At 37.2% G+C, this 22,709-nt stretch overlaps 1 protein-coding gene across 1 annotated transcript; it reads right to left on the reverse strand.

Moving 5' to 3' along the window:
* Nucleotides 1-1,703: 1,703 nt before the first annotated feature.
* LOC126708648 (uncharacterized protein OsI_027940) lies at nt 1,704-4,663 on the reverse strand. The gene is made up of 6 exons (XM_050408488.1): nt 4,494-4,663; nt 3,312-3,498; nt 2,783-2,936; nt 2,612-2,652; nt 2,379-2,529; nt 1,704-2,001 (listed from the first exon to the last, which is right to left on the reverse strand). The coding sequence occupies exons 1-6, from the start codon at nt 4,496-4,498 to the stop codon at nt 1,880-1,882; spliced, it is 660 nt and encodes a 219-aa protein (XP_050264445.1). The 5' UTR covers nt 4,499-4,663; the 3' UTR covers nt 1,704-1,879.
* Nucleotides 4,664-22,709: the final 18,046 nt, after the last annotated feature.

A 22,709-nucleotide genomic window follows, 5' to 3' on the forward strand; every position in this document is an offset into this window, starting at 1 on the left:
AAATTAATATTTGCATTAAAATCTAAAATGATGGGATGGCTGTTATTTAGAATCTTGTCAAATTAATTTTACTAGTTGGATATTATTTAAATTGACAAGGAACCCTCTTAAGGACCTAAGGTACAAAAATTCTAACAACATTATTTAAAATATATAGGTGAATACCAATCTTTATGACGTGATCATCTACCATCAAACCCTATTTTGACATATTAACACAATCATACATTCAATACCTCACATTGTGAAATTAAATATAAATAAATAAATAAATACATAGAATTATACAAATAAAATTGATGACATTAAAATGATCAAAAAAATTAGTAATCATGAATATATTTACTCAATTTGTTTACAAAGAATTTCTACTCAATTTATATTTCACTGTTTTTTTTTTTTTAATAATTAGTTTTGAATTTTAACAAAAACACGTATTGGGTTTAGTGTCCTATGCACTAGACTCAATACGATACAACCATACATTCTATACTTACCATATGTCTGCACTATATCAAGTTTAATGTATGGAATACACAGGACCCAAGTATTACCTAACAATTAATTGGGTGACCATTGCTTCTTAGCCTGCTTGTCTTTACACTTTCGACCTTACCATTGCCTTTGATTCATTAGATTGATCAATACTCACCTTGGTATTGATATTTTAACACTGGTAGAGTAGTTGACCATGCTAATCCAAGTTCATCTGAGTTCACTTAAAAATGTGAAAACCTACCTCTCGGTTGCTTTGCTTTTTCTAGTTTCATCTTTCATGGTTACACAGAGTGACACCATAAAACACCGATTCCAAGTTGAGTATCCTATGATGATTGCTCATCTTCACTGAAGATCAATGTAATCAACGAAGAGTGAGTTGAGTAATTTAACACAAATGAGGACTTTATTTGAACCCCTTGCTGTGTTGAAGTTTGCTTGAGTTCAATCAGAAGATTGATGCCAATGACTTGTAGGCCGATTGACACTACCCCTTGTACCAGAGTTTTATCCCCAATAATTACCAAAAATATTTAAGATGACTGATATGCCATAAAAGTTCTTGAGATTTGGTCGGTTGAGCACATAGAGGGGTGAGGGGAACAAAAATATGTATTTGACAAAAAATTGTATGTTATGGTGACCTAAACTCAACCTGTAAATTCCATATCCAAGCACACTTTTATTGCACACTCACATGACCACTTACTAATCTCATGGGACATGGTACAATCACAGCTGGAACAATCATATTCATATTTTGGGTGTAAAACTTTTGAGTCTCACGGCAAAAGAACATCCCATTTAAAATGATTCATGCTAGAAATTTGGTCATTGCATGGATTGGTTATTACATAGAAATAAGTCTTTAAAATGATTGTAATAATTATTCCTTTATGCATATAATAAATTTTAAAATTAGTAAATTTTCAAAAATATAAATTTTCCTCGGATATCTTTTACAAACTTTCCATTAAGTAACAATCAAATTTATGGATTGTAATACTTATTCCATTACAACATATTATATTCCTAATAATAATGATTATTATTCCTAATGAATATCCATTCATTGTACCAATCGTAAACTTAATTAAAGAACTCCAATGTTAGGCCTGCGCTGTCTAACCATTAAGTCCACCATGAATTTAGCCATGATGCCACTAAGGATTATCATTTGTGAAACATAGTAGTAAACATCCTAGTTCACGTAAAAATATAGTATTTTGCCCGTCTATAAGATAGAAATCAAATTCGAACATCACCACCATCAACTCTGTTAGAATAAATGACACGCATTGATACAGTCATAAAGACCGAAAATTTCACCCCACGAATTTAAATCAAAGCCATAGTTAAGAATTTTTAAACCATCATAAGACTATGTGCTTGGAGCAGCTTCTTTTTTCTCTTCTGGAGCATCACCCTCGCTCTTAGCAGCATCATGTCCTGCTTTTGCCCCTTCTTCTAATTTGTCAAAGTCTGGCTTGGAAACTTCTTGGTCTAACATAACAGAAAAGCATATTTCGTTGTTAATAAACAGGAGACAAAATACAACTACATCATAGAGTAAGAGCTTGAAAAACTCAATTTTTTCTTGAACACAAACAAGGCAATGCCTTTTGAAACAACTAGAAATCTTCAAACAAATAGATTTCTTTCCTTCTTCCTACATTAATTATTTTCTGCACTCTCTCTCTCTTTCTAAGTGATCTAAGCATACAACAGCAAAATTAACAATATTTACCAATTTCAAAATCTTTAAGACAAAAGTGATCCCTCATATTTTATAGCATAACAAGTACAAATGTACAATCCATATACAATTTTTTGCACTACACCATGTATAAACTAGAAGCACTTCTGGCTTAGTTTGTTACCTTCATCATCACTGTCAGCAAAGTCATCACCCATAGCATCATCACCCATGCCCATGCCTCCCATGCCCATACCTCCCATGTCCATGCCTCCCATGCCACCCATGCCTCCCATGCCTCCCATGCCACCCATGCCTCCCATGTCACCAAATTTCTGCAAAATACAGCAATGATTTAGTCAACAAGCCCATAACCAAAACTTAAGGTTCAAATCTCATAAGCTAATATTCCCCTACCGAGAAGTCCATTCCTCCCAAATCCAAGTCAGCACCAGGACCTAATCAAAATGAAAAGTAAATTAATTCCCAACTAAGAGCATATCAGCATTTGTCAATTTAAACAAAATCAATTTAAATAAACAAAACAAAATTACACACACAAAAAAATAAAAATTTAAAAAACAGTACCGGTCTCTTCATCTTCATCCACCCATTTGTCCCAATCTACTTTGATATTATGTGGGGCCTTGCCATCTCCACGCAATAGTTTTTTCCACCATCCATTCTCTGCCTTCTCCAAGATGCAGAATATGGTCCTTACTCCTATGTTTATTTTGCTTTCCTAAATCAAGGAGGAAACAGATAACAACAAGTCAAAACAAAATTTAATTAAAAGAAAAGTGATAAAATATGACTTTCCTAACCAACTAGTATATTAAAAATGCATACTTTAGCACCAATAGGTCTAACAAAGTGCAAATTGACCCTAGTAAGTGTCCTACAGAACATTAGCATAACACTCTTAACTTTTCTACATGGAAATGTTGTTAAATGACCATAAACATAATGGAACTCATATTCAATTGCTGATTTGGACAACTAAGGAAACAAGAAACTTATCATAATTCCCGGCCAAAATGGTAGCATAGGCTACACAGATGTTAATTCCTGGTGAAAAAATAAAAGCTACGAATAATTTGGAAGACTAGCTTCTTACCTCTACATTAACCTTATCAAAAAGATCCAACTTCAGCTCATAAAGGTGGTCTTCCGCTCCCGCACTGGCAGAGAAGGTAAAAACACCTTCTGGCTCTAGATTAACCTTAGCATTTTTGGCATCTGGCAATTGCACTGTAATAAAAACCTTGTCTGCCCTCTGGGCCCACTTCACCTCAGGATGACGACTACAACAGGAAATGCATTCGTTTATAAACAGGACATAACAATAACAAATGTAGAAACATGGAAATCTCATTCACCAATGTACATAGCAAATGTCATTTACAAGCATTCAAAGTATTACACTAGTTATAATGAAAACACCAGCTTTGCCCGTCCTCGGCTAACTAATAGAAAGACTAGTATGATTTTAGCAATGCAAAAATCAATTATAGTCATAACAGACCCAGCACACAACCTAAAACAGTGTTAGTTCCACCACGTAATTTAACAGTTTACAGTAACAAGTATCACAGGCCAACATCTATATCATGAAACCATTACTTCCTACGGTTCCGTGTCTATGAGGTACCAGCCTAACCATTGGTTTGTAATCCCATGTCCAACACACATACAGACAGACTAAAACAACAACTAAGCCTTAGTCCCAAAACCTTTGGATCGGCTATGGATCCTCAACAGACCAATCAGGGTCCGTTGGTTGCACGCTCTTAACCCTTAACACGCTTAGCCACTCATCCTAAACCCTTTGTCTTAATTTTGTTTTATAGCATACAATCACTAGTTACATCAACTTCTCAGCAAAAAAATATTTCTTCAACAAATTATTTACTAATTCCCAGATAACAAATACAAATATAAATACCATTCCAATCAACCACATTTCACACAAAGATGCCATTTTTCCTCTACAAATTAGTTAAAAATGAACAAAAAAAATTAAAACCCAAAAAAAGAAAACAATCGAAAACACCACATCGTTACAGAAAAACGGAAAAAGATTCCAACTTTACTCCCCCCAAAAAGACATATTATCAAAACAGAAACAAATAACATTCAAAACCCTATTTTTTTTTCCTCAGAAACCAAACAAAGTCTAAGAAACGAACACTACAAATAACAGATCAAAGAACAGGTAAAGTAAATGAAAGCGGCAATAGCATAAAATAAGCAAATCAACGTGTGAAAAAACAAAGAAAACAGAGCAGAGCGGTCTTACCTCATGTTTGTTAAGGAAGAGGAGATGAGAGAGAGAGAGAGATAGTATAAAACCCTAGAATTGAAGCAAAACCAAAGTGTGTGACTTTGTTATATTCTTTCTTTCTAGGACTTTCTCTTTTCTTTTATAGGGAGAAGATATTTCAAGTGATAGAGAGAGAAAAAGCCTCGTCATTTCTAGCACTTTCTTTTTAAAAGAAAAAGATTTGTATTCTTACCGTTTGATTGCTCGGGCCCTTAAGCCACAAGCTTTGCCATTGGGTAATCACTTTATCAAATATTAGTGTGATTAGATCTGACGGTTTTACATCAAAAAAAAGAAAGATCTAACGGTTTTTTATTTGTGATGAGATGAGAATCATTGGCTCTTGTGTGCGAGAAGTGAGACTCAATAGGAATGATAATCTTCCTTCACAAAAAAAAAAAAAATAAATAAAAATAAAATAAAAAAGAATGATAATCTTCTTTTCCCTTTTCTTTTTTCTTTTTAATTCAATAATTGGGAAGGATAATTTTCAATCCTATATGTCTTTATTTGAAATACTAGAAAGTATCATCCCTTTCTAGAAGAAATTAAGTGTCAATTGGGTTACACATCTCTTGGTATAAGTATTTTTCTCTCATATGAAAGTATTTTATATATATTAAATAAAATATATACATTTTCTCTATCACACACATGTGAATTTCACGTATATATAATTATGAAGTCTACATTCTTTTAAAATAATGATGTATTCATCGCATCATTTCCATTTCCATTTCCATGTGAAATAGGTCAATTCATCTTTTCATCTAAAAAAAAAAAAACTCCCTTACCACATTATGTCTTATTTAATGGTGTAGTGGGCCTGTTGTGGTTAAAGTGGGCTGGGTTGCCTCCTGCAGTATTAGGTCCAAGTATTTTGAGTAAGGGAGTTGAGACTAGTCCAACTGCAACTCAATTTGGTCCGGTTTGTGTGCAAACTATACCTCGTCTGCCAGGAGCACGCTTATGACGGACAGAACAGTTTTAGATGGATTGCGGCAGGCAGATATGATAACAACGAGATAAAATGAAGTACTTCGACATTTTTATTAAGGTAAATAAATAATCCCTACTTAAGAAAAGATAATCACAGTTTAACAACAATTATTTTATAAGAAAAGTAAGGGAAACAAGGGGGTGGTATATGAGTTGATTGAGAGAGGAAATAAATCAGATCAAGTCTGATCTGCAGGACCAAAACCAAAGAGGGAAGAATGCCTTTTCTCAAAGTGAATAATCTCTTAAGGAGATCCTACTGTGAAAATTAATCACTTTGAGAGAAGCGGACCTGAATGGTTGGTATACAAGAACACTCTTTGTTTCCGGCAAAGAGCAAGATTTTGAGAGGGAAAGAGGGAATCAACTTATTGGTGCATGCCTGCCGTTCTAACTCTTTATCTTTTTCTTTCATTCTTTTCTAATATTCCCTTTTCTTATCTTTTTTCATTCTACTTCTTTTTCTTAATCCTTGTTTTCTATTTCTTGGTTTTTAAATTTCTAATACCGTGGTGCCTGTTGTCCCTCTCTTCCTGTATACGGCAATGGTCTCTTTATAGTGCCTGCCGTGACCGAATTTTACTATTTTAGCCCTTAACCACTTTTCTCTGGTCTGAGTGTATTTACTGACCGCCATTTGGTCTGTCTGTGTGTCACTCCCCATCGCTAGACAAAAGAAAACTATTTTGTTTGTTGTCTGCCGTGGCACCATTTCCTGCTATGGTGTGGGTGCATTTTCTCTCCCTATCCTTCATGGCATGCACCTAGTGGTTCCAGCTCAGCTTTACTCCTTTAAGTGGTATGTTATTCTAGCAGGACACTTTCCCCAAAAGAGCCCTAGCAAGAACCTCAAAATAGGTTTTCCCCTTTCCCCACTGCCAAACCATGCCCTCTTACTTCTGACCCATGACCTCACCATGTCTTGTATTGGCTGGGTACAGGCTGGTGAAGTCTAGGCCTTGCACGTGCCTCTCTTCCATATATGTCCAAAATCTGTCTGCTGTTCATGCGTTTGTTGTGGTTGGCCTGCATAGTTTGCCGTCCGTTTTTGACTACTTTCTGGTTTTCCCTTTCCTTTATGGCTTCCCCTATTCAAGGGCTGGGCCTTGCTTGGCGGTGGGCTTTACTGTTCTTCAGCCCACCCTTTTTCTTGCTACCCTCTCTTGCCATACCACTCTATCATTCCTGCTGCGAAATTATTTTGCCTCAATCTGGCTGGGCCTCTTTGGGCCTGCAGTTTATCCTTTTCCCAATGGCCCAGTATGACCATTGGTTCTTATATTATATTACTGGTGGGCTCCTGTGTCCCATTTATTTTCCCTTGGGTGTCCTAGGCCCATTGCTTCCCTCGGGCTTCCTCGGCCATTTTCTTAACTTTGCATTATCATGGGTTTTTACTGAAATTTTTTGGGCTTCCTCGACCTAATTATATTATTCCTCATCTTTGGGGTTCATGGGCTTGCCATCAACCCTTTACTTTCTTTGCTTTCATTACTTTGGGCCTACCGTGGCCCATTATCACTTTTCCACATCATATACTGCCCATGGTTTGCTTTTTCTCTTTTTCTGGGCTCTTTTAAGCCCATTTACCTCCTCAAGGCCCATTTGTTCATCTCATGGGCCTGTGATCTGTTATTTCTGTTGCTTGGGCTTAATGGGTTTTTTATTCGTTTGCCAACTCTTTTCTGTCCGTGTTGCTGGGCCTCTCCCTTCCACTTGGGCTTCCAAAATGGCCATCAACAAATGGAATGAAGTTTTAAATAGCATAAAGTATCTTTTTTTTAGGAACTAAATAGAATAAAGTATCTAATGCAACAAATATGCACTATTTCCATTTATACTCGATTAAGCATGTGTCTGAGTTGGTTCGTTCATTTTGGGGTATATTTCAACTCAACTTAATATACTTGTACTTTATAATACAAGTTTAAATTATAAAGTACCAAATTAAATCCATGTAGGATCCACCATGAGCCTAAATTATATAAATCCTGTAGTTCAATAATTCACTAAAATTGTGCACTCATATATTATAAGGATCAAGTTGGGACCATTTTGTTAGGACTAAATAACATAATTAGACCTTAGAATGAGATAAGGGAAAGAAAAAAAATGAATGGTTATATTGTAGGGTGTGGTATATGAGATACAATAAAAATAAATAAACAAATATATATGTATAACTATTAATAACCTGGATTCCTGGGTTACCTACATGTTAAGTCATAGGTTCTACATTTTAAGTCATAGGTTGAAATTCTAACTTATCTAAATCTAAAAAAAGAATATTGTTAAATCATATGATTCATACTAGTGTAGAAAGAGAAACTAAACATAAACGTGTTGCATAAGATTTTAACTCTTTAAAAATTTGGGATAGCTCAATCTATTGTACATAAGTAGGCTAGGCCTTAAGAAAGCCCACCCTCCTGCTGCTGATGACTACTTGGGCTTTAAGCCCATCTCAGCCTCACTCAAGGACAATTATCTCTTCCGTTATATTTTTTTTAAGGACTTTTCAGCCAAAAAAGGAAGCTAAAATCAAACCCAACTGAGCTAATTTTTCAGAAAAAAAGCCCACTGGGTTAGATTTACTATTAGGCTGTGATGGTTTTTATACTGGTTTTCAGGCCTGCAAGTTCGAAAACCCAAGCCCACACTAAGAAAACGCTTGGACGCACACTCAAATGTTAATGCAAGAGCTTTCAAGTAAACCAATATTCTAAACTTGGGTTTCTCAACCCAAAAAAAAAAAAATTCTAAACTTGGGTTTGGGCCTAATATGGCCATTACAATGGCCTATGCTTTTTTTCAGCATGATAATATAACTACAACTATAACAATGTCCTTGCTACCTGTGCTAGTTTTTGTGAGTACACAAGCCATGAAAATATTCTGAGACTCAAAGATGATAGAGTAATCATTCACCCAGGTCCATGCCATGCTGTCCCGCTTACACGTCACATGGAAGATCAGGATTTACAGGTTCAATTCAATCAATAGTATGCTTGGCAATGTTTCATATCTGTGCTTCAAACTCTGAATACCTAAAACAAAGCCTCTATTATTTGATGAAAATGGATCATTCATTCATTTGCGTTGGACCTACAAATGACTTCCTTGTCTCTAATAATAGAGTGCAATGATCAAACAAAAAAACAAATAATGTGGTTGATGAGGCAAAAATTGCTGAATAGACTATTTCCAGCAAAATATTAGGCGCATGAAATGCGTTCAAACTTATTTAGTTAGTTAGACTCTTTTTGAAAGTCGAGTTTGGCAAACTTGACTTTGGGCTGAAAAGCAAACACTATAGTGGCGTTTTTTTTAGTGGCGTTTGTCAAAAACGCTAGCTAAATAAATTTGAATACATTCCATGTGCCTAATATTTTGTTGGAAATAGTCTATTCAGCAATTTTTTCCTGGTTGATGATATTGGCTGAAGTATTTGCAAGAATTTTTATTTTTTATTTATTTTTTAATGTACTTTCTCTAAGAGACAATGGAAGAATTTTCAACTCTGAAATGTGGCTGTAATATAATGAAAGGCAAATGTTCACGTGGAATACTTTTCTTGTGGTATGTTTGGTTGGTGGAAAAGTGAGAAGAATAAAAATGGAGAAAAGAAAATGAGAGTTTTCAACTTATTTGGTTTGGTGGGAACGAGGAAGGATGGAAAAAGGACCGAGTGAAGTTTCCACTTGAATCACCAAAAGCCATCCTCCCAAATTGGAAGGAAAAGTATGTGAGAAAATGTTTATTACAGGAAATTTACTATTTTGTCCATTTTGGCTACAACATTTCCTCTTCTCAAAAAAAAAAAAAAAAAAAGTTACAACATTTCTGTTGTCATTAATTTTTGTAATAAGAATATACCACATTTTTTGGAAGGAAGATTTTCACTGGACATTGAAACTTTCTCTCATAACCATATTGACACCACTATCAATAAAAATAAGGATAACGAATGGATGTTTATCGGCTTCTATGGTGAATCCGATACATAGATACTGCATGAAGCTTGGGCTAAACTTAAAACTTTGAAGAATCAGAGTGTTTCTCCTTGGTTATGCGTGGGGGACTACAATGAAATAACGTGACGATTTGTGAGAGACCGCGCCCTCAGCCCGTTTTCATTTGAAATGTTGGGCCAAACCCACGTGAATGGGTGGAGTCGTGTTATTACCTCTCAAAATGGAGGTTCGACTAGTTATATTTCCCCCTTTAGATTAAGGGTTTTACAATGGAGTCGCAACTTATTTAATTATTGAAAAAATAAGAAAACCATGAATGAAAAATTCTTCATTTTATTAATTTGAAATTGAATTTACATTGATCATAGGAAAATTATATGGGTTTGGTCCTAAATACAATCTAAGATAAAGTACATGGTTTTATTTCCTAATTACAATCTAAAAATAAAAAATTACATGGATAAGCATTTGATCTACTAATCCTTGATTTAAGCTCGGAAGCTATGTTACAAGGTGGGAAGGTGTTAGGCACTCACCTTGCCCGGTGAAACCGGTCTTCTAGACTATGGTGGCTAACATTCATATCACATCATCCAATATGTCAATCAATTTGTATGTTGAATTTAATGTGTGTGCATGTGATAAACCCTAATTCAATTTATTAAGCATGGCATTTGGATTGAAAAATAAACTCTAGTGAATGTGTGTGAATAGTGATAACCTAGAGTCAAGGATTTGAAAGAATTACCAAACAAACATATTTTTCATATTTTTGATGTGGATTTAAGATTAAATCTAGTGATATGCATGAACATGTGATAAACAATTAAGAACATGTGAAGAACACATAAGAATAATTAAGAACATTCAAACATATTTAAGGGAATTATCATACTTTAATCTTAAATTCTCATCATGGCAATATAAACAAATAGTTAGGGAAGGGGATTATACCTTCATGCAAGATCCATATAATGGAGGAGGGGATTCTTGATGGAGGTCCTAAGGGTGGAGGAAAAGAAGAGCTAAGAGAGGGAGAGTGAGTCTCACTCAATACCTTGAGTCTTAGGAAGACCAAAATATGACAAGACTACTAAACTTCATTAAAACTCAAGAGAAGAGAAAAGAGTGAGATTTTGTGTGTGTTTTGGAATGAAGGAGAGGGGGGGTTTATATAAAAGTGGTGGAGGAAATATGAATAGAAGGCCATTTAATGAGGGTTGACAAAAAATCATGAACCTAAACCTCATTTTAGCCTTTGAGGAAATTTGGTGCATTAAATGTGGAGATTGATGAGAGTGAAGAGCAAGCAAAGTTCGGTTTTCCGGTAGTTGCTGTAACAGCTTGTAGAGCCAACTTTGAAAAATCATATCTGTCTCAATTCTGATCGGAATTGTCTCATTATTGTACTCAAATTGAAGCCCTGGATGTATAGTTTCTGGGAAAATTAACCTCATTCACAGATTCAAAATATTTTGAGAGATATCGATGAAATGGTAAGCAGAGGTCATTTGTTAAAAAATGGTTTCAGCACAATTAACATTAATAGGTCCCAAATTAGCTCCCAATTAACATTAAATGACTCCAATCACTCCCATTTCAGACTTAATTGGTTCCAAATTTACTCTAATTAAAATATAATTGCACAAAATACTCATTGAATAATTAATGTTTAACTATCTAGTTAATTAGGTGTGTGCAACCCTACCATAAAATGTAATCACCAATCAAATTATGACACATCATTGATCTCAAACTGATTATACTTATAATCAATTGAAATCAATTGTTCATAATCACATATAGTTGAACTCAATTTGTGATAGTGCATCTCAGCCATTAAAACTTGATTTGATGATAACTTTCAATCTAATGGTCCGATTAGGGCTCATGACTAGTCGATTTGATCGTTACAACATCAAGATTATTTTGGTGAAATGAGATTAAGGATCTAATGACCAGAATCAAGATGCATATTTTCAATGTGAAATTACCCTTTTACCCTCCAAGTGAGGTTAAATACGGGTTGCAAAATAGGGTGCCAACACGATCAGAAAAAGAAGGATGCAGAGATAGGCCACACACTCAAATGCAATCCTTTAGAGATGTGTTGGATGAGTGTGGCTTCATGGACTTGAGTTTTGTGGGCTTCCCTTTCACTTGGCACAAGTACTAAACAGGATACACAGTGTGGGAGAGGTTGGATAGGGCCGTGGCGACCAATGAATCGTTTTCTATGTTCCCTAGCACTCAAATTCACCATTTGGATGTCACAAATTTTGATCACAAAGCACTCTGGATTACACCTGAAGGTAGGGGTGTCCACGGGTTGGGCCAGGTCGAGTTTGTGCCCGACCCGGACTCCACCCGAAACTTTTGGGTGGGTGAAAAAGGAACCCGAAACTGACCCGGAATGCTAGTCGGATCGAGCGGTTTGGGTCTCGTCGGGTTTCGGGTTGTATCGCTGGTGTTGCTATTTTGGCCAAATTCGTCAAGATTTGGCCAAATCACGACGAGATCTTGCCAGATCTCATCAGATCTGGACTAGATCTCGACGAGATCTCGCCGGATCTCGTTCGATCTGATGGGATTTCAAATAATCTTCGCTGTAGAACTCCAAATACTGCCGGTTTTTGTAAGTTTTCGTCGAAATCCTTTGAATATCACTAGAGGTTTTTGGTTTTATGATCGGGTCGGGTGGCTCGGGTTTTGGGGGAGGAAACCCGCCAACCGACCCGAAGAGTGTCGGGTTTTGTGGGCAGCGACCCGCAACCGACGTCAGAGTGATCGGTTCAGGCGGTTTTCGGTTTGGGTGCGGGCGGGTTGCTTGGGTTGGTCGGTTCCCTGGGTTGGCTAGACAGTCCTACCTGAAGGTATGGATTCTAGTTTTCAAAAACCGTTTCGCTTTGAACGTATGTGGTTGACTGATAAAGGTTGTAGTGATACGGTGGAGGCAGTTTGGAATGAACCTATAACAGACCCGTGGGAGACAAGGGTGCTGACAAAGATTGACAAGTGTGGACAAGAACTAGCTCGGTGGAGTAGAAAGAGCTTTGGTAATGTGAAACATGAATTAGAGAAAAAAAAAAAAAAAGCAATTGCAGCAAGCCGAGAGAGGCGAAAATCTATTGCTAGAATCTATTGCTAGAAATTCCAACCACATGAGAATCCTAGAATCTGAAGTCAATCTATTGCTAGATAAAGAGGCGAAAATGTGGGCATAGAGATCACAGATTATGTGGCTTAAGGATGGTGACCGTAATACATGGTTTTTTCACAGCAAAGCCTCTCAACAACGTCGCCGAAATTACATTAGAAGTCTGTATGACCACATGGGCAGATGGTGCACTCGGCCAACATAGATTACAACCACAATCCTTAAATTCTATACAAACTTCTTTACCTCAGCAAACCTGGACAGCTTTGAAGAAGTGGTAGAGGTTATTCCTCGGGTAGTATTAGATGAGATGAATGACAAACTTATCAGGGACTTTACAATGGAAGAAGTTGAGACTACTCTCAAGCGAATGGTGCCCATGAAAGCGCTTGGCCCCGACTGTATGCCACCCCTTTTCTATAAAACTTATTGGTCTCTTGGTTTGGATGTATCACATTCAATTTTACATTACCTTAATACCGGGGTGTTACCTCCATCACTTGGACATTCATTTATCACCCTAATTCCTAAGGTAAAAATCCAAAGTATGTGCACCAATTTAGACCTATCAGTTTAAGTAATGTTTTGTATAGAATCTTCTCTAAGGTACTAGCAAATAGATTGCAAGATATTATGCCACTACTTATCTCTGAGCACAAAAGTGCATTTATGTCAAATCGCCTAATTTCTGATATTATTCTAGTAGCCTTTGAAACATTACACTATATGAGAAATCACACCAAAGGGAAGACATGGTTTATGGCTTTGAAACTTGATATGAGTAAAGTATATGATAGGGTTGAATAGGCTTATATGGAAAAAGTGTTGGAAAAAATGGGTTTTCATGAGAGGTGGGTGAAGCTTATGATGGTATGTATTACAATGGCATCCTACTCCGTTTTGATAAATGGAGAACCTCATAGGGAGATCACCCCCACATGAGGACTTCGCCAAGGTGACCTTCTCTCCCTCTACCTTTTTCTCATGTGCACCGAGGGGTTGCATGGCTTGATAAGTGAAGCAGCCACTGATGGAGATATTAAGGGGGTTTCCATTTGTTGTAATGGGCCTAAACTAACCCACCTTCTTTTGGTAGATGATAGTCTCATTTTTTGTAGATCTAGTGAAAGTGAATGCCAAAACTTGCTTAATATCTTTGCACAATATAAGAGAGCCTCCGGTCAACAAATCAATAGAATAAAGACCACTTTGTTTTTCAGCAAGTCAACAAATGATATGAGGCAAACAATGATCAAGGATTAGCTTGGAGTTCCAATCATCCACCACTATGAGAAATACCTTGGCCTACCATCACTTGTGGGTCGAAAAAAGAGGGAGAGCTTCACCTATATTAAACAACAGATTTGAAGGAAGTTGCAAGGATGGGAGGGAAAGCTTCTATCACAAGCGGGGAGAGAGATTTTGATTAAAGTAGTGGCTCAAGCTCTCCCCACATATACTATGACATGTTTCAAATTGCCGGTCACCTTATGCCATGAAATTGAGTCGTTGATTTGTCGATTTTTTTGGGGCCAAAGAGGAGATAGTAGGAAGATACATTGGGTGAAGTGGCAAGATTTACATAGACCAAAGTCACAAGGTGGTATGGGCTTTAAAGATCTTTTATTGTTCAATGATGCTTTTTTAGCAAAACAAACTTGGCAACTCCTTCATGATTCTCAATCCTTGTTCTACCGAGTTTTCAAAGCGAAATTCTTCCCAAACTCTACAATTATGGAAGCCAAGAATCTGGGCAATGCATCATATGCTTGGAAGAGCATCCTCAAAGGTAGTGAAGTAATTAAAAAGAGGGTGACATGGAGAATTGGGAGGGGAGATTCGGTCCATGTTTGGGGTGATAATTGGCTCCCTATTAAAAGCTATCCAAAGGTTATTTCACCAAGGCCTGATGGTGGAGAAATTGTCATGGTAAGGGACTTGATAGACCCGGTCTAAAGAAAATGGAGGGAGGACGTCATTGATGGGATGTTTTATGAGTTTGAAGCCTCCATCATAAAAAATATCCCTTTATGCCGATCCATTCAGGATGATGTATTGATCTGACTCTTTAACCCAGACGGAGAATACTCGGTAAAGTTCGAATACAAGCTCTTATAGGATGCGCAATTGATGCAACAACAAGGCTCATCCAACTTTGAACCCATGAAACTGTTATGGAGAAAAATCTGGTACCTGGGAGTGCCAAACAAAGTAAAACATTTAGTATGGTGGGCTTGCAAGGATTCCATTCCTACTGAAGCAAACTTAGTCAGGTGCAAAACACTATATGATGACTTATGTGAAGCCTGTAAATAGCACAAAGAGGATACAGTGCATGCATTATACGGTTGCCCACTACTTGAAACTCTTTGGCGTTGCACACCCATGTGGAACCACGATGCTCTCAAGAGGAGCATCTCTTTCACTGACATTATTGAGTTTGTTTTTACAAGTGATAAAGATTCGGAGCTCCTTATCTTAGTGATATGGAACCTATGGAACCGTCGAAACAATCTTCGACCAGGCAAACCAGCTCTACCCTTGGACAAAATTCTAGATGTAGCTTGTGAAAAATGGCTCAAGACCCTCCCAGCCGAAGCACCAATGTTACCTTAAGGACACCAACAACCAGCCACCTGGCTCCCCCTGGAGAAAACAGCTACAAAATTAATTTTGATGGCGCTACCTTCGCTGATATTGGTACAGCGGGAATGGGAATCATTATCTGAAACAATGAAGGCCTTCCTATGGCTTCTTTATCACAAAAAATACCACTCCCAACCACGGTGATTGAAGTCGAGATTCTTGCAGCACGACGAGCACTTGATTTTACCTTGGAATTGGGCTTTGATAATGTGGTACTTGAAGAAGATTCTGAGACCCTGATGAAAGATCTAAAACTGGGCAGCAGCAGTTTGGCACACTATAGGCACCTTCTACATGACATTTTATTTCTTAGCGAGGAAAGCAAATTCTCTCACACATATGATGGCCTGGATGGAAGATGTACCACCAAACCTCCTTATTGTACTACCAAACCTCCTTATTGTACTATTGGTTGATTCAAATGGCCCCCCTTAATAAAGTAATATGATGTCTTCTTTCTCCAAAAAAGAAAAAAAAGAATATACCACTAAATTTATTCAAATCACCTTTTCTATTTTTCCAACTTTCCATCCTATCTACCAAATACACTCGAGGGATAACTAAAACATTTTCTATCATTCTACTTTTTTATGCTTCATACATTATCTATTATATGATATCTCACTTTGCCATCCTTGATCAGTGTCAATTGTCCTTCTCAACATGCTTGGTGTGATCAAGTTCTCGAAATAGTCTACAATGAGTACTAACAAGGGCGGAACTAGAAATTAATGTGTGGGGGGCCAAAATGCTAAGTCTTTTTTCTTTTTCTTTTTCAAATATTGTTATATGATACTTTTGCAAACATGTAACTTTTGTGTGCGTGTGCATGTATGCGTATATATATAAATGAAAAATTGAAAGAATTTTGTACCTATCAAGATTTTAAAGTCATTTTCACTTAAATTTTTTTTTTTTTTTTTTTTTTTGAGAATACTAAGTAATATATATATATATATATACATATGTTAAGGAAGATAGACACTATACATATGGTCCATTAATTATATAGAGTCTTCATACTACTAAACAAAGATAATGTGAGAGCACTTACTAAACAAAGATAATGTGAGAGCACTTACCAAACAAAGATAATGTGAAAGCACTTACTAAACAAAGCCAATTATGGATTTCCATCATTAGAGGGTATTTTAAACCAAAGATAGATCTAATTGAAGGGAGTTAAACTTAAAAGTAAGCATGAGAACACCAGTTCTAATAAGAGACTTGAGTGGCTAGCTAGAAAGGAAGTAAACAGTGTAAAACATTTTGGGAAAAATGTGAATGATACTTTTAAAGAAAATTGAGCTAAAATTAAATGCCAATAGAACTTTGGGCTAATGTGTTGGGACTTGGAAGGGGGCAAAAGTTAAAAAGAATAGGTGTTTTGGTCCTTTTGGGAGAGGGAAAGAAGGGGGGGGGGGGGCTAATATTTTGCTTGGATGGGCTAGCTCTTGGAATATCGAATTGATATCTAATTTTTTTACCTATAATGAAAAAAAAAAAAAACAAAAAAAAAATTGGGGGGGGGGGTGTTTAGGAGGGGTGCATGACCCCTTTTTTTTTTGCTAACCGGGTGCATGGCCCCCTTAGTCACACATAATTCTGCCCTTGAGCGTTGGCAACGGTGCTATGCTAAGTGCATTCGATGAGCGATCAAATAGTTTTGTCATCGAACTTGTGGTTGATGATGGGCTAATATTTTGCTTGGATAGGCTAGCTCTTGGAATATAGAATTGATATCTAATTTTTACCTATAATGAAAAAAAAAAATTTGGGGGGGTATGGGGGGTCTATAGCCCCCTTAGTCACACATAATTCCATCCTTGAGTGCTGGCAACAATGCTATGCTAAGTGCATTCGATGAGCAATCAAATATTTTTGTCATCAGACTTGTGGTTGATGATCACGCCAATTAACTGAGTAAAGTAGCATTTTGGAGGCGATAATACAGGGCAAAGCCATAACTCTATTATTTGAGGGGTAGACCTCTAAGATCAAAATAAAATTTAAAATATTTACACCTACAACAAAAATGACAGATTACAAGTTTGAGTCTGAGAATTGATTACTTTAGTAAATTAGGGGTAAGATTGCGTTATTAAAATATATATAACAATCACCTACACAAAGAATGACAAATTACAAGTTTGAGTATGAGAATTGACTTCTTTAGTAAATTAGGGGTAAGGTTGAGTTATTAAAATATATACAACAATCACCTATACCAAAAATGACAGATTATAAGTTTAAGCTCGAGAATTGACTTCTTTAATAAATTAGGGGTAAGGTTGCATTATTAATATATATTTAACAATTACCTACACCGAAAACGATTAGCAAAAAGGAAAAAAAAAAGAATAAAAAAAGGAAGACAGATTACAAGTTTGAACTTGAGAATCATTTAAAGAAGCCAAAAACCTCAAAATGTGACACTATTGGGATGCTATTTTTTTTTTTTTTGGGTCTGACTGACACTCTCTACATTAAAATAGCAAAACTTGGTCCATTGGGATGTTATTTTTCATTTAGGTCCAATTGAGTTTTCTGTCAAGTTAAAGAAGACTATAAGAAACCAGGATCGTTTGGGATCATCAGAATCGTACTATCCTACTGATCCTGAATGATCGCAAAAATCCTTGAAAGATTTGGATTATTTTGGACAGGTGAGATCATAAAATTGTAGGATTCATATTGAAATTTTGACAACCATGGGTTTAAGTAACCTAGGTAAAATTTTGAAATTTGAGGTGTCTCACGGACAAAACCATAATAAAAAAGGAAAAGTTTCTATCCAAACTAATTTGGAGAGAAACCCTTTCAATGCTTCCTATATTTTTTTATTGGATGTAAATTCTAAAAATCTAACCGTTGGATTGCATGTTTTATTATATACTCCATGCTTACTAAACTTCAAGAATATCAAAAATTAATAGTTATTTTATCAATCAAATGTTTAAATTTCAAGTGGTCCTTAATGTTTCAAATGTTTAAATTTCTCTTCAAACTAATTTGGAGAGAAACCTTATTCATAATAAATAAATAATGTGAAACTGCACCATTGGTCCCTAATATTTACCTTGTAAGTGCAATTACTCTTTTAAGTTTCAAGTAAGTATTATTAGTTCACTTAAGTTTCAAAAATGAGCAATGTGGGGGTGAAAGGCCAGGGAGCTCCTATTTATATATATGTTGAGCCAAGGGCCCAATCCAAGGAAGAACCCCTCCTCGGCTAGGTAAGGCCGAGGACAAAGGGAATAGTCTGCCATTAAAAGCGACACTTTGGACCATTCCATGGAAGAGGATAAGTATTAAGAAAGAAAAGGACAAAGGAATACATGGAAATATCTAAGAGAAAGCTGCTATTGTCGCATTAAATGCTTTGCAACTAACTGAACCGTGCTTTTTAGCCTTTACAACCACTTCCAAATACTTTAGGGAGGGGCTGATGGGACAAGTATCGGCACTATTAATCTAAATCTGTACGTGGACGGTAGAAATGAAGAGAAGATAGTATAAAATAGAGGAGAAGGGAAAAAAGGGGAGGGCTTTGGAAGGCCAGACTGGTAATAAAGTCTTAAGAGCAATATTTAAGAATTGACCTCCTTAGATAACATTTGAGGGCATCTTTCCTTAGTAAACTTTTGTTATCTTTCTCTCTTTATCATCAAAACCTATTGGTTGATCATCTAATTCATAAAAGTCCAGGTTCCCAACCCATTCTCTACAAATTTATTGTTTGGAACTTTTTTGGGCTTCAATCCGTATCTTTGTTATGCTAGAAGCCCAAAATTATGACCTTACAATTGGCGCCATTTGTGGGGACCCGGTGTTTTAGCGAGTTTAACGCTCAACATACCAAGGCGATGCAATGAGATGTCGACCATTAGGGGAGGAGACCATTTTGGCCGTGGCTCATGCTACATAGAGGATTACTCCATGCGGAACAATATTGGGGGCTTTTAATATCAAATACATACCTGGTGCCTCCGCCAAGGGCTAGGTTCTTATGAACTTAGTGGCCGAGATCGCTGAACCCTCATCAAATGAAATGACAGAAGTACAGCACATGGATGGAAAATCAGTTGGCACGGTCTTGCTGTGTAGGATCCTTTGTCCATAATGGTACATGTTGATGGCACTACAAATCAAAGATGATCCGAAGTGGGGCTAGCTCTAACATCTCTGTAAAGTGCTTAAACAGAACCGAAGGCATGCCTGGGTCCTCGGACCAGATGTTTAGGGGAAATTAACATTATGACATCTCTGTAAAGTACTTAAACAGAACCTAAGGCATGCCTGGGTCCTCAAATCAGATGCTTAGGGGAAATTAACACTATGACATCTCTGTAAAGTGCTTAAACAGAACTGAAGACATGCCTGGGTCCTCGGACTAGATGCTTAGGGAAAATTAACACTATGACATCTCTGTAAAGTGCTTAAACAGAATCGAAGGCATGCTTGGGTCCTCAGACGAGATGCTTAGGGGAAATTAACACTATGAAATCTCTGTAAAGTGCTTAAACAGAACCGAAGACATGCCTGGGTCCTTGGACCAGATGCTTAAGGGAAATTAACACTATGACATCTCTGTAAAGTGCTTAAACAGAACCTAAGGCATGCCTGGGTCCTTGAACCAGATGCTTAGGGAAAACTAACACTATGACATCTCTGTAAAGTGCTTAAACAGAACCGAAGACATACTTGGGTCCTCAGATCAAATGCTTAGGGTTAATTAACACTATGACATCTCTGGAAAGTGCTTAAACAGAACCGAAGGCATGGTCTTCGAACCAGATGCTTAAACAGAACCGAAGGCATGCCTGGGCACTCGGACCAGATGCTTAGGGGAAATTAACACTATGACATCTCTGTAAAGTGCTTAAACAGAACCGAAGGCATGCTTGGGTCCTTGAACCAGATGCTTAGGAGAAATTAACACTATAACATCTCTGTAAAGTGCTTAAACAGAACCGAAGACATGCCTGGTTCCTTGGACCAGATGTTTAGGGGAAATTAACACTATGACATCTCTGTAAAGTGCTTAAACAGAACCAAAGGCATGCCTGGGTACTCGGACCAGATGCTTAGGGAAAATTAACACTATGACATTTCTGTAAAGTGCTTAAACAGAACCTAAGGCATACCTGGGTCCTCAAACCAGATGCTTAGGGGAAATTAACACTATGACATCTCTATAAAGTGCTTAAATAGAACCGAAGACATGCTTGGGTCCTCAGATCAAATGCTTAGGGTTAATTAACACTATGACATCTCTGTAAAGTGCTTAAACAGAACCGAAGGCATGGTCTTCGGACCAGATGCTTAGGGGAAATTAACACTTTGACATTTTTGTAAAGTGCTTAAACAGAACCTAAGGCATGCCTGGGTCCTCAAACCAGATGCTTAGGGGAAATTAACACTATGATATCTTTGTAAAGTGCTTAAACAGAATCGAAGGCATGCCTGGGTCCTCGGATAGGGGAAATTAACACTATGACATCTCTGTAAAGTGCTTAAACAGAATTGAAGGCATGCCTAGGTCCTCGAACCAGATGCTTAGGGGAAATTAACACTATGACATTTCTATAAAGTGCTTAAACAGAACCGAAGGCATGGTCTTCGGACTAGATGCTTAGGGGAAATTAACACTTTGACATTTTTGTAAAGTGCTTAAACAGAACCTTAGGCATGCCTAGGTCCTCGGACCTGATGCTTAGGGGAAATTAACACTATGACATCTCTGTAAAGTGCTTAAACAGAACCTAAGGCATGCTTGGGTCCTCGGAGCAGATGCTTAAGGGAAATTAACACTATGACATCTCTATAAAGTGATTAAACAGAACCTAAGGCATGCCTGGATCCTCAAACCAGACATTTGGGGGAAATTAACGCTATGACATCATTATAAATGTTGAACAGAACCTTAGTACACGATGGTCCCCTCGAATCACATGCTTTAAATTTAACATTCTTTGATGGTTGCACAGTTCGCAGTATAGAGCACACGGTTATTTTCCTGATTATTTCTACATAGTTAACTTATTTAAAGTTAGCGGTCGGGTGCTACTGTCGGTTTTGATAAAGTTAGGGCGACAACTTTTCGTTATTGTCAACAACATTAATTCTAAGTCCCATTGGAGGGAAAAATAACAACAAACCCATTCATGAAATAATTATTGCGGAGAAAGGAAAGATTCATAAAGAAAAAAGTGCAGCCCTTTTTATTAAATAAAGGAAAGGTACATCATATACAAAGTGGCTTAGGCGGACTTGTTTTAAAACTAACTATAAAAAGAGAAAGCTCATAGGAATGGTAGATTCACAATCTTGTTCTAGCAGCAATTGAGTCAGTATGGATGGTACTAGCGATGAGAAAAACGAAGAGGCTGAAACGCTTGATACACCCCTTTTCTCCTAACTACAAGACGTTCAGCTATCAAGGCTGAGAAACAGGAAACCTGACTATCCTTGTCCTCGTTAATTTACTTGATCAACCTTGGGTCATTTTCACATTTGTGCACACATGATATATGTCACCAGGTGAGGCCCAAAATTTATTGCACCAAAAATTTGATGCGATCTACACTTGTTTTGGGTCTTGGCTGAAAGAGGAGGGTCTTCTTTCTTGCTCAATTGAAAGGTAGGAACACCTTTGGCCTCTACTTCCTTTGTCTTAATTGCGTCACCCTAGATTTTGGCAGTATCCTTGGTTTCTGAGGACGGCTTGGTTTCCTTGCCCTTGCCTTTATCCTGGGCCACCTCATTCCCTAGGCTTTGATTACCATCTTGGCAGGGTCCTTAGGAATGCCTGAAGGGTTGAGAACTTGAGATTCCTGCAGAACTGAAGGATCTATAAATGAGGAAGAACGATTCCCCCAGGATGTCTTATATAAAAGGCGAAATCTAGTGGAAATTAATTCGCTCGAAATTCAAAGAAAGAGTTACCGGCGACATAAATCCCACCCAATTTCCAAAGAAATACTCAACCATTGGATCTGCATCACTTCGTAAAGATATTAATGAAGGCACGCCTCGTGTACCGAAACATCAAGAATGCGACTTGAATAGTTAAAAGACACCTTGTGATCAGAAGTGGTGTAAAATGGGCGCAAAGGGGCTACTATCACATCGAGATCCTTCTTTCCTCCCAAGGAGTAGGAAAGAAGAATCTCAAGGGGCTATTATGGGGGTGAAAGGCCAGGGAGCCCCTATCTATGTATATATTGGGTCAAGGGCTCAATTCGAGGAAAAACCTTCCTCGGCTAGGCAAGGCTGAGGACAAAGGGAATGGCCTGCCATTAAGAGCGACACTTCGGACCATTCCATGAAAGATGATAAGCATTAAGAAAAAAATGACAAAGTAAGGCATGGAAATATTTAAGAGAAAGCTGCTACTGTCGCATTAAATGCTTT

This window comes from Quercus robur, chromosome 12 (genome assembly GCF_932294415.1).
Source record: "Quercus robur chromosome 12, dhQueRobu3.1, whole genome shotgun sequence".
Taxonomy (NCBI): Eukaryota; Viridiplantae; Streptophyta; class Magnoliopsida; order Fagales; family Fagaceae; genus Quercus; species Quercus robur.

What these genes read in the sequence shown, in the direction of transcription:
- LOC126708648 (XM_050408488.1), bottom strand. An exon ending in TTGATAAGGTTAATGTAGAG is followed by an intron (nt 2,937 to 3,311) that starts GTAAGAAGCTAG and finishes TCCTTGATTTAG; the next exon opens with GAAAGCAAAATAAACATAGG. An exon ending in TGGGAGGAATGGACTTCTCG is followed by an intron (nt 2,530 to 2,611) that starts GTAGGGGAATAT and finishes TGTATTTTGCAG; the next exon opens with AAATTTGGTGACATGGGAGG.